Here is a 12,599-nt window from a genome sequence, read left to right on the forward strand (position 1 = left end):
CCAGGGCCCCACCCAGCCGAGCTGCTGAAGAGCCAAAACTGGATCCTGTCTCCATCTCTTTCAGTCCCAGCTGGGAGCTCCTGAGTCCCACCCAACCCTTCTTCTTTGTGGAGCCTCCGTTGGTCTGGTTTTGATCCTGAACGCCCAGTTCCTGCCCCCCAGCCATGTGACACCCCCCTCCTGTCCCTGCTCTGCCCCAGGAGCAGCTTTTTAACCCTTTGGCACCCACTGGGCAGACATGCAAAGTACAGAAGGAAACTGAGGCACACCGGCATCAAAACTATTACAGAAAATTCTCTTTCGGTACGTCTACACTATCGGGGGTTCGCTTTATCTCAGGTACTGTAGACGCGATAAATCGATCCCAGATCGCTCTCCTGTCCACTGCTGAACAAAGTAAGGAATTTTAATTCAATCTAAGATATGTCGACTTCAGCTACGCTCTTCTCAATCCGCTTGAGGAAGGAGCGGGAGAGACCCCTGCTGAGCCCTCACTCTGGTCTCTTTGGGGCTGGCACTGCCTGCCAGGGGAGAGCGCCCCCTACTGAGCCTCTGCCCTGCTCCAGGGGATAATGGAGCATGAGCTACTCTCCACCAGGCCCCGGCTTCCCAAGGGCTGACAGCTGAGCTCCCCGGTGGCTGGTCAATGTGTCCCCTTCTCGGGGGTGGCAGGTCCCTGGGCATGGCTGGGCCATGTCCCCATCTCCTCCCCTCCCCCAGGGCTATGTGCTGGCAGAGCGTGGCTGTCCCCCAGAGCTGGGTGCAGGGCTCTAGGCCGTGTCCCCTTCTCTGCCTCTCCCCTCCCCCTGTGCTATTGGGTGTGTGGCCGTTCCCCAGAGCTGGGCGCAGGGTCCTGGGCCGAGTCCAGGGCACTGGCTGACTGGGACTGGGCGAACCCAGGCCTCACCACCGGCAGGTAGAACACCCCAGGCAGGATGCGGAAGCCGAGGCGTTGCAGGGAGTGCAGCGAAGGCTCGTTGTGGGGCAGCACCCAGGCGTAAACAGGGAAGCCGCGGGCATGCAACTGTGCCGCCAGCGTCCCCACCACGGATCCGAAGTGGCGTTGGCCACGATGCTCCGGGAGGGTGTAACCGTGTGTCAGGGCAGCCAGTGCGTCAGTGAGGCACCAGGAGATGGGGGTCCCCTCAGGGTCCAGCAGGCAGGCGCTGGGGAAGTGGCGGATCAGGCGGCTCAGGTAGCGCAGGCTCCAGCTGTTCCCCCCAAACGTCCAGGTGTCTCTGAGCAGCAGGGCGTGGGCGGGGGACACGGGCGCCAGCCTGAGCCCCTTCTCCGGCCTGCTGCACGGGGCAGGGGGATGCGAGACCGGTGGGGGGGGGGGGGTGAGCAGATAGGGGATTGGCCTAGGAAGAGGAGGGGGTCAGCGCGTAGGGGGGGGAATAGATCCAGCATGGGCAGGGGTAAGTCTAGGGAGAGGAGCGGGAGGGACCCAACCTGGGAGGTGGGAGCCCTGGGGGACATTGACCCAGCTTGGGGGGCAGGATGCAGTGTGCTGGGGTTTCGGGGGTCGACCTGGTACAAGGGATTGAGCCCTTGTCAGCAGAGATTGAGCTGGTATGACATGGCATAGGAGAGAAGCAGGGTCTGGCGGCGCCATCCTCTTCCCAGTTGTGGGGCTGAGCTGGGCTGGATAGATAATGGGAGGGTGGTTTGCCAAATCTCAAACTGGGGTGGGGCATGGAAAGTATCCTGCGGGGAGGGTGTGCCACCCAGCTCTGAAGGCAGCGCTGCTGCCAGCAGCAGCCCAGAGCTACGGGGGGCGTGGTAGGGCATTGCCACCCCTACTGCTGCGTAACGTTTGGCCTCTGCACTGGGAGGAGGCTATGGCAAATCCTGGGGTGGCTCTAGCCACATAACACTCCTCCCAGTGCCCCCATGGAGGGGAGGGAGGCTGGAGAGGGCTGACCTGGCACAGGAAGAAGGGGTGTGAGGCTGAGGGGGCGATAGACCCGGGGTGGGGGAGATGGGGGAGCCCTGGGGGGAGGGGATCGAGCCAGGAGGCAGCACATGGGGGGAAAGTGACCCCCGGGGGGGAGGGGATCGACACACTCCCGCGGCCTCAGCACAGAGGCTGTCTGACAAGGCCCAGTCCAGCCCCAGCAGAGCCATCGCTGCCGATGGGCCGTGGCTAAGCTCAGCTCCTGACATGAAAGCACCAGGGCTCAGTGGGCAGCGAACCCCCTGCCCGGGGACCTACCCGCTGACAGGGAAGGAGGAACCGGGGGGCTCTGTGCTTGGAGCCCCCTCCCCTCAGAGGGGACGGCTCTGGGGTCAAGGACCCCTGGCTGCCCGTCCCAGGATATGGAAGGGTTACAGGCTGCCCCTCCCCCTGCTCTCCCCATCCTGGGGCCAAGGAGGTTCCTTGGCCAGGCTGGGCTGCCCCTGCCCCCTGGCGAAGCTCTAGGGCTGACTCAGCCCTGCCCCGGAGCAGGATGGGAAATCCTTGGCAGCATGTGCCCAAGGCCTGGGGCTGTGGTGATGGCCTCACTCTGCCAGCACCGTTAGCCTGGGGAACTCATTGACACCAGATCTGGGGCACAATGGGACCTCTGGCCTGGCACCCCAGGGTCTTTCCCTTCCCCCAGCCCCGCTCCCCACTCCATCTAGCACAGGCTGGTTGTGTGCATTGCCCCATTCTCTCTCACACACCCCATATCTGGGGGCACCTACCGGTACTGGGGCATGGCAGGCGGGTCTGGGTGCAGTAGTAGCCGGTGCGGATACGTCTCCATCTCAAGGCCCCTGGCCCTGGCGATGTCCCTGATGTTCTCGTATACCCCGTCCTGCAGCCCTGCAGGGACAGCCGTGCGCTGTCAGCAGGGGCCTGCCGAAAGGTGCCCATGGATGTGGGGGGCCCAGCGTGGTGGGGGAGAGCAGCAGGGAGGGGCCAAGGGCCACTGTGAGCCGGCATGACCTAACTGGGGGTTCCCAAGCTTGGCTCGTTCAGGATCCTGGGTCTGGATGGAGAAGGGGCCCATGTGAGCTCATTGGGGCTATTGGTCTGTGTGGGGGTGGGGTCCAGGCAGCCTCATCGGGGCTATTGGCCCATGGGGGGGCACAGTGGTCCTCCCCCCATGTGGCAGGTGCTGGATTGAGCAGGGCTGGAGGGGCTCACCCTGTATCTGGAAGACCTGGTCCCAGTCGATGGCGCGGCTGTTCCCCAGCAGGGCCCGGCAGGCGCCCTCGTCCCGGTAAAAGGCCGTGTACAAGTTGGTGAAATAATCACTTGGGTCCCACGCCACCTGCAAGGGGGACACTGCCTGGGGGTGAGCACAGCTTCTCCCCCCACCCGACCTTCAGGGACGGCATCAGGGGAGCAGGGCAGAGCGAGCCCCAAGTAAGAGATTGAGGAGGGGGGAAGGGGTCCTGTGAACAGAGCCAGGGGGCTTAGGGCAGAATGGTACAGGGGACTGGGCAGCAGGAAGGGGAAACAGGCTGTGGGGCAGTGGGGCAGCCAGGAAGGGGAGGGGTACAGATGGCATCAGGTGCGGGAGGGGAGCGGGTCAGTGATGGCGTCAGGTGGAGGAGGGCAGCGGGGCAGTGATGGTGTCAGGTGGGGGAGGGGAGTGGGGCAGTGATGGTGTCAGGTGGGGGAGGGCAGCAGGACAGTGATGGTGTCGGGGGGGGGAGGGCAGCGGGGCGGATGGGAGGGGCCCAGCAAAGGCCTCACTTCTCTGCGTGGCCGGGTGAGGACCATTTTGAACTCTGGCCATGAATCCACCAGCACTTCCTGGCCAGCCGGGTTCCCGCGGTTCACATGCATCACAGCGCCGTAGACCTGCCAAGACACAGGGGTCAGAGTCTGGGGATGTCCTGGGTCCCCAGGATCGGTGCTGGGCCCCAGCTTTTACTCTGCCCCTTGGAGGAGCCCTCAAAGTGCCAGCCCCCCAGGGGGCCCCACTCTTCCTGCAGGGCAGGCCAGGGCCTCTGAGATGGAGCCTCTGGGCTCCAGCCCTCCTGCTCCACCCCGCGAGCTCTGCCCGGTGCCTCCCACTGAGCCAGACCCATGGAGAGCCCTGGCCGCTCTTCAGGGGCTCCCACACCCCAGCCTGGGTTTGCAGTGACACCCGGCAGCATTGTCGAGCCAGGCCAGTTTATGAGTCACGGAGCAGCCTTAGGTCAGCAGAGAGAACTGGGGGTAAAGCAGTGTCCATTGCGGTCAGCCAGGGCCCAACCAAGCTGGAGTGAAAGCCCCTTTCCAGGCTGTCTCTGTCTCCGTCTGACCTCCTTGGCCAGCTCCAGGTGAGAGCCTCCATCTTTGTCCAGCACCCCCCACCTCCCAGTCCTGTGCTCTCGAGCTGGGGTCTAGAGAGGTGGGGAAATCGAGGTGTCATCAGCACTTGCCTTGTCTCTCTGGCCCCCTTGGCGATCTGAGTTGATTACAAGAAGTTCCTTAAGGACCCTTTATTCCACCGTCACAGGGAGGTGACACCCACCCCTATGTCTCTTAACCTGCCCTGAGAGTAAACTTAATCCTCCCCCTTGCCCCCACAACTGGGTAGCCAAGCAACACCTGGGGGAAACTGAGGCACACATAGTGTTGTAAAAATATTACAGAAAAATTCTACTTTATTGCAGCACTTCACTGGGCAGGGTCACTTTACCCAGTGACTGTCCCAGTGAAGTTTGAACCCACAAATGCTACCCATAGATGCCACGGCATCTTCCCCATCCCTGTCCTACCAGGCACTGTCAGCATGCTGACCGCTGGCTCTAATCCACCTCACCCTTCCACTACACAGCTCAGAGCAGTCTCACATCCATCCACCCTTAGGGTGGGTCTGGTCGCTGACACTAGCAGGGCGCAGTGGGGAGTTTTCATGCAGCCTCAGCCCCCTTTTGCCACCCCAAAACCTTTGGGTTGGTAACTGGGATGGGATCCAGCCACTGCAATCCCCCCTCCCCATCTGTCAGGAGGGTGGAGGTCGTGACCCCCTTCCTCCATGTGTCGGCCGTCTTGCCTGTACCCTGGGGTGTCCTGACCCCTCAGCGGGGGTAGGGAGTGACCCCTTGAGCATTTGGGGGGTGGGTGTAGGTGTGTCCCCCCACAAGGCTGGTCTTAGCCCAGCCATGTCTCTGGGGCGCTGGTGTCCCAGGGTCTGGTGATGCAGGGGGCTCCCCTACGCTGGTTGTGTCCCAGCCCCAGGGCTGTGTGTACACCAGGAATCCATTTCCCCTCCTGGGGTTAACCTGTTGCCCTCACCGAGGCCAGGACCCCCCTGCTGGCAGGCTGCAATTCCAGGTCTTAAGCTTGGCCATGCCCTGCCCGTGTCTGCCCATGCTCAGCTGGGGTCTCAGCTCCCATCAGGTTCAGCTGTGACTCTGTTTCCCCAGGGAGAGCAGGCTGCGAGCTGGCTCCCTTGGCCACAGCCTCAGGGAAGTTCTGCGGAGCCCGTGTGACACACATGTCCCGTGTGGAGATTGTGGGGGATGTTCCTCGGCCCCACTCAAATACAGGGGTCTACTTCCAGACAGACAGGTGTCCTGAGCTTAACAGCCTTTCCTTAGTGTTACAGGCACCCGGGGAACCCTGCTCCCTGCTGGCCGAGCTCTTTGCCTTTTCACTGACACCTCCAGCCTGAGCCTCTGGCTCCTGCGGTTCAAACCCTTGGCTGGGGCAGGGTCAGGGACTGGATTTTGTCTGAAGGTGATACAGAAAGTCTCAGAAAGAGCTCAGAGCCGATGTCCAGGAGAACCATCACTACCAGCCCCCCCAAGTCCTGTGATCGCACTGGGATCGGAGCCGTCGGGAGGGCTTCTCCCAGTAGCCAGGTGGCTTCCATTTAGGTCACAGCCTGGGTTTCTTGCACATCCCAAAACTCTTGTATATAAACCTCAGGTGTCAGCTCAAACATAAGCAGTGGAGCCTTTTCTAACAGTTCCCAGCCCCCAGTAACGCCGTCCATCTGGCTGTACGGCTCTATGGCTTTGAGGGACCGAGTATGGGGGTGAGACAGCAGAGCTGGTCTGCAGAGTCAGCCAGGTTCAAATCACAACCCTTCTCAAAGGCAGTGAGGTTGGTGTCTACAGCCCCTCCTCCTCCTTAAACAGATAATTTGGTATCCAGCTCCCTGCGGAATCCAGCATCCCTGGGGAATTTACCAACATACCCCTTGATGGGTTCTCTCGCCTCCACATCTCCAGATCAAGCTTTTGCTGCATTTCTTCACGTTTTTGCTGCTTCTCACAGCCAGCTGGTTCCCTCTCACGCCAACTCCTACCACTTCAAATCCATTGGAGGGGAACCAGGTTGTGAGGACACCCTGCTGCTGCTTCTGTCACTCTCAGACCCTCATCAAACCCCACCTGCGTCTGGAACCTGCCGCTGAATCCTGTCACCCTTCTCCAGCCTGCAATCAGCTGTGTCCTGTTGAACTTCCCAACGGTTCGCCATTTCTCCATGCACAGGTTTGTGATGTGGATCGTAGGGTGGTGGTTATACACCATTTTCTTGCCGTTTCCTTTGATGGACTGTGCTTTGCTACTGGCCCATTCAGTATCCCACCGGCACTAACTGAAAGCAAACTGCCTGTGTCGCTTAGCAGTGCGAGCAAAATCAATCTCCTTCCCCCACTGGGTAGCCAGGGGAAACTGAGGCACACATAGGGTTCATACAAATATTACAAAAATGCCAATTTTATCAAGGGTGTAGCTGGGGAGGAGGGAGGAGTCAGAGCCATGGTGAGGAGCAGGAGGAATTTCAGAACTGGGGGGTGGGAGGTGCTGGTGGTCAGAGCCATGTCCAGGCACCCAGCTGTCCTACACTGTGATTGGCTGCCATGGAGCCGCCCACATGTTCATTAGCTTTACGCAAAACCTGCTCAGACTGAGATTGGCTGGCACAGAGCCTGCTTGTGCTCTGATTCAATGGGCAAGTCCTGGCGGCTACGCTGGGTGAGCAGCAGGCATTGGTGCTGGGTATGGACTTTCGGAGGCAGGGGGCGAGTGAGGAGGTGGCCCAGGGGGAGACACCCCCCGTTACCTCTACCCTGGGGGAGGGGCCTGCCCTCCTGCTGCTACCCCTAACCCAGGGCAGGGGGCCTGTGTGACAAAGTAGAAGCTTTCTGTAGTATCTTTCTGAGTCCCATGTGTGCCTCAGTTTCCCTCTGTGTCCTGTATTGCTCTGCACAGCGTGTGAAGGGAAGGGACGGGTTGTGACTCATGTAACAGCCTGGCTGGAGACCAGCATCATTAACCAAGGGAATAAACTACACACGCGCCAGGAGGGTCTGGAGAGACCATGGAAACCCCAGTGGCTGGGGTGGACGTTCACACCGAGCGAGCGAGATTCCCCCCTCACGGCTCTGCAGCGGAGAGGCCCCCAGCTGAAGAACAGCGGCCGCGAGGGGTCAGGATACGGGGCTAAGAGCCGGCTTTTGCGGGGTCTCAGCAGCTGTCACCTTGGCCTAAGAACAACGGGACAGAGCCAGAGCCAGCCATGGGGAACGTTGCGTCTTGGCTGGCTCATTGCCCAGGCTTGGCCAGGGTAGGCTGTGGCTTAACCTTTGATTCCCTGTGCTAACCTGAGGAGTCTGTAGCCAGGGGACTAATGAACCGCTCCTGTGTTTTGCAAAGGCTGCCGGGGTCTCTGCCAACACTGCTGTGTGCAGCCTCGGGCCCCGGCCCATTCCAGGGGTCGCTCCCAGGTGCCTGGTGAGAGGCTGGGGTACAGCACATCCCCTGTGGATCTATGAGAGCCTGCCCAGCCCCTGAACTGCTGCCCCCGACCTGCAGAAAGGGTCTGCCCCCCAAACTGCTACCCCCTGACCAGGTGGAGGGGCCAGCCCTCCATGTACCCCCGACCCAGGGGATTGCACCCCAGCCCAATCTGTGCCCCATCACCCAGGGGACTCCGAGGGACTTTCCCCTGCTCTCTGCCCAGCCTGAGGGTGGGAGGGTTCGGCCCTGCGGGGGCAGGCGAGTCCTGGTCACCGGCAGCGTGTCAGGCAGGCCCCGCCGTAGCATCCCCTCCAGCAGCCGCAGCTTGGAGGCACAGCTCAGGATCAGCATCGCTGGCTGGGATGGGCCTTCACAGCTTCCAGCAGGACAGTGCGAGGGACACCTGTGGGGCAGGAGACCCATCAGTTCCCTGTGACTGTCTCCTCCCAACCCCAGAGACCAGCTGCCAGCTCCCAGCCCTGCCAAAATAGCAAACACTGTGTAGACCCCACAACAGCTCACCAGTCTGTGCGCAGCCCCCCGTGTGTTCACCAGAGACCTTATACTACCTAACCTAACCGGTCTGTGCGCAGCGCCTGTGCTCACCAGAGACCCTACAATAACTTACCAGTGTGTGCCCAGCCCCTGTGCTCACCAGAGACCCTACAATAACTTAACAGTCTCTGCATGGCCCACTGTGTGTTCATCAGAGACCCTACCATAACTCACCAGTCTGTGTGCAGTGCCTGTGCTCACCAGAGACCTTACACTACCTAACCTAACCGGTCTGTGCGCAGCACCTGTGCTCACCAGAGACCCTACAATAACTCAGCAGTCTTTGCACGGCGCCTGTGCTCACCAGAGACACTAGCATAGCTCACCAGTCTGTGCGCAGCCCCCGTGCTCACCAGAGATCCCCACAATAAGAAGGCTGCTCTAAGGCCATGTGATGCCAGGGCTGCCCGTACAGGGCTATGGTCCCACTCACCTGGGGTGACTCCGTGCCAGGGGAAGGAGCAGTTCCTGGGTGTCTGTGGAGCTGCGAGGTTCCTGCCTCTCTCTCCTTCAGGGGCTGCTCCAGCCTCTTATCCCCGAGCGAATGAACTATTAACAGAGTCTGCCAGTCCTGGAACCCAGAGGCGGTGACATCCCTGCAGCCGCACGGCACAGTTGATTGCGATTTTGCTCTGGGCAGAGGTGGAGGGGCCTCCGGGGAAAGGAGGCCAGAGCGACAATGCAAGTTCCCATGGTTTATGTATTTCAGGGAAGCTGAGAAAAGTCCCCACCTCGTGAACAAAGGACTGCGAGGGGGAAGGTAGGGGATTGTGACAGAATGTACCCTTGTGTTCACACCGTACCCACTGTTGTAATAATCTTTGTACAACCTTGCAAGGTATTATTTGTAAATGTATAATTTGCCACTCAGTATTGCCCTGATAAAATATGTGTGTGGCAGCATTGTACGTGAAATGATAATACTCCCCTTTATGGTGTTAACACGCATAGGCGGCAGGTTTGTATAATTTTTGGTGGGGCCCAAAATGGTGGTTCCCCCCTACTCCCACCCTGTAAGCCGATATAAAATGAAGCTACAACGCGTCAGTGCCACAAGATTACAAGGGTCAATTAAAAGTGGAAAGTCAGAAGCAGCACTTGCCTACTTCAATATACAGTATTATATTTTGTTGCACCTGTTGTGATGAAGTGGGAATGTTCTTAATATTTTCTCTGAATACTGTGTGGGTGCCTCAGTTTCCCCTGCAAGATGCCAACTGAAGGTGTTGGGGACAAAGAGATCAGGTGGCCTCCTTGTCCGGAAGAGACACAGAGGCCAGAGGAGGGAGTGTCAGTTTGGAGCTGGCTGGGGAAATGGGGAGAGACCCAGAACTTGGTTCTGGGCTCCCACCCCCAAGATGGACCTGACAGAGGGTTCTGTTTTCTGTACCAACAAGCTCTGTTTAAACTGTGTTCCGTCATCTAATAAACCGTCTGTTTTACGGTCTGGCTGAGAGTCACATCTGACTGCGGAGTTGGGGTGCAGGGCCCTCTGGTTGTCGCTGTGGAAAGTGCATGATGTGGAAGGGCATGCTGAATGCTCTGAGGTCAGACCCAGGAAGGTGTAAGCTTCTTGCCCTGCAGACAGTCTGTGTGAGCAACGTGAAATCTCAAGTGACTGATAGATCCTAAGAGTTGTACTAACGGATTGGGTCAGCATGTTTAGGAAACAGAAGGGTACAGCTGCAAACACAGGAGTCCCTCAGTTGTGGGCCATGACATCAACGATGGGTTCAAGGCCGGATGTATGGCCATTAGGGAGCGCGGACACGGTAGTCCAGCTGCCCGTTTAGCTGGTGTCACAGGAGGCAGGTGGACCTGATGCCTGGGCCATGGGGGAGGCAGCAAAGAGGGACGGGACCCTGCTGCCTCTTTCAAAGGGGGGTGAAGACCTCTCCCGGTTGGAAAGGGCTCTCACCAAGTTGGGATATAATCCCTGGGGTTCTGTGACGGAGCTTCAGAGGAGGGGGCATTCTTGGCAGGATTTGTTACACCTGTATGCCGAGTATGAAAAGCAGAAGGGTAAAAACCTGGGGGCAGCTGTGGGATGAATTTGTACTGCAGCAGCCATGTGGTATCAAATGTTGTCAGGCCAGAAAGAGGAGTTGGGAAGAAGGGAAAAGGTGTGTACCCGACAGCTGGTGGAAATTAAACAACTGAAAGTGCAGATCACTAACGAGGCGGCAACCCAGGCCTATGCCCAGGACAAGTTGCAAGCCTTGAGACAGGACTTACAGGCGGAAAAGGCGGAACACACCTGCCTGGAAGCACTGGCTAAGCAGGTACTGGTCCTTCAGGGACTCGTCAAAGACTTGACCATTTGTGCCCAGCATACGCCGTAACGGCAGTGTGCTTCTCATGGAAAGAAAATGGAACAGTTAAAACATCAATTGGCCGTGCGTTCGGTCCGGGTGGCGAGCCTCACGGGGGATGATTCGGGTGACCCTTGTGAGGGCTTCGATCTCTCCCTTTGTGAGGATCCTCCATTTTGGGCAGACCCTTAATGCACCTCTATAGTGGCCCTCATTAAGACTGAGGAGAAGTCCAGTGGGTGAAGGGGGAGAAGGTGACATGTACGGCACCCGCAGCTACGAGGAGAGCACTCCGTGGGTAATGACAAAAAGGAAAGGGACCAGGTGGGGTGGGGGCTAGTTAAGGAGCCCACCCTCCTTGTTAAATTGGTAGTGGAAAGTGAGAAGTTAACTCTGCAGGGGCTGGAGAGAATTAATCAGTTGAATGTTGTAAAAATGTTAAAGAAGAAGAGAATTCTCGGTTTCTTTGCAGTTATTCTGAAGGAAAATGGGCCCTTTTCCAAAGAAATGTCTGTAAATAATCCAGGCAAGTTTTGTGTTTACCAATAATCACATTTACTGTTTGCCACAACCAAAAAGTCTCAGCTTTGCCCACTTGAGGAAGGAGCTACGTAAAACCCATGAAGCCAGAGAGAAAGAAAAAGGCCAAGCGTAAGGGGATCGTCAGTAAAGACGTCTGGGGATGGCAAATTGGAGACAAGGTAATGTTGCAAAAGCTGGGGAAGGTGGCCCACACTCTGGACGCCAAGTGGGTGGGTCCGTACCCCATTTTGAATCGAATCTCCCCGGTAGTGGACCAGCTTCAGCTACCAGGCAAATTGAAATGGGCGCATGCCAATCAGCTCAAAGCATATATTTCCCCTAGATTTCTGGTCGTGGCATCGTGGGCCTCGGTTGTGGGACAGCCGCCTGCGTGGACCATCCGGGATTCTAGCTATCCCTGGGATTGTCTGGATAATTATGATTTTAAGAAGGGAGAATAGCTCCAAAGACTCTCCCTGGCTCGAGCTGCTGATGGGGTATGAGCCATAGCGTGCCAGGAGGCTGGAGGGGAGAAGCCTTGGAGACAATGCATAGTGCGGATAGACACAGCAGGGCCACAGCAAAATACCTGGTGGGTGGCCCCAAGCCTCCCCTAAATCCATTAAGGACAAACCCTGTTCCTCCTGTGGTAGCCTGGAGTGGAAGTGGAATGGGAAGCCCTTTGGCAAGCAATAGCAATTACTGATCTCGGGGCGTAATATTGTTGTTATAACTTCCTAAACCAGGCAAACAACATCCATGACAAAAAAGCAGGGAGAGCTGTAATGGGAGCGTTCATCTGTGCCTCAGTTTCCCCAATAGGCACATTTGTGTTGTTCTTTTTCTTTCCCTTTTGCTTTACTAACAGGACAAAGCAGTAATAGCGAGAGCCCAGGGGCCACCCCGAACAGGAGTGGTGGGGCCGCTCTTGCTGCTTCAAGCCTGCAAAATTCGTCAGGGTCAGATCATGTATGTATGGTGGCACATATCTATGGGCATCCTCGGAGGTGGAGCCAGCCTCTTGGGCTCCCTGGCCATGACCCTGCAGCGCCTCCCCTCCCGTGTCACGCTTGGCAGGAGCGAAATCACAGGTTGCAGCCTCCCAGAATAGACCCGGGCCTGTTCGGGTGTGACAGCCTGTCCCTGCCGCCCTGCAGTACAGCTGGGACTTGGTAGGGTAGTGGGGGGATCTGCCGTCCTCAATCAGCCCTCCCCACTGCCCCCCCGGGAGTATTGCTGTCTGCTTGTTCAGTGCGTTCCCCTCCCTCTCTAGGTCTCCACCATGAGCGAGATGAAGAGCTCCTCACAGGCTGTCACTGGAGTGTGTGTGTAACCCCTCCTCTCCTCTCGGGGATGGGGTGGGGTAGCCCCACAGAGCTGCCCTGGGGTGGGAGGGGCCAGTGTGAGGGCCACCCACTGGGCAGACATGAAAAGTACAGCAGGAAACTGAGGCACACAGGCATCAAAACTATTACAGAAAATTCTCTTTTTGTCCCACCCCGTGAGAGGAAGGGGATGCGTGTCCCTGGGGCC

The 12,599-nt window shown here is 58.2% G+C and overlaps 1 protein-coding gene across 1 annotated transcript; it reads right to left on the bottom strand.

The window, feature by feature from the left end:
- Positions 1 to 811: 811 nt before the first annotated feature.
- On the bottom strand, positions 812 to 8,043 carry LOC120404044 (glycine N-acyltransferase-like protein 3). Its single transcript, XM_039536051.1, has 5 exons — positions 7,951 to 8,043; positions 3,689 to 3,796; positions 3,134 to 3,260; positions 2,689 to 2,809; positions 812 to 1,295 (listed from the first exon to the last, which is right to left on the bottom strand). Exons 1-5 carry the CDS (start codon positions 8,026 to 8,028, stop codon positions 812 to 814), a joined length of 918 nt encoding a protein of 305 aa, XP_039391985.1. The 5' UTR covers positions 8,029 to 8,043.
- Between the last annotated feature and the right edge of the window lie 4,556 nt (positions 8,044 to 12,599).

This window comes from Mauremys reevesii, linkage group 4 (genome assembly GCF_016161935.1).
Source record: "Mauremys reevesii isolate NIE-2019 linkage group 4, ASM1616193v1, whole genome shotgun sequence".
Lineage (NCBI taxonomy): Eukaryota > Metazoa > Chordata > Testudines > Geoemydidae > Mauremys > Mauremys reevesii.

Excerpts from the sequence above, each read along its gene's own strand:
- LOC120404044 (XM_039536051.1), bottom strand. The coding sequence starts at position 8,028 with ATGCTGATCCTGAGCTGTGCCTCCAAGCTGCGGCTGCTGGAGGGGATG. Across the intron at positions 2,810-3,133 it reads CCAGGTCTTCCAGATACAGG|GGCTGCAGGACGGGGTATAC; the intron begins GTGAGCCCCTCC and ends CTGTCCCTGCAG. Across the intron at positions 1,296-2,688 it reads CCTGCCATGCCCCAGTACCG|GCCGGAGAAGGGGCTCAGGC; the intron begins GTAGGTGCCCCC and ends CCCGTGCAGCAG.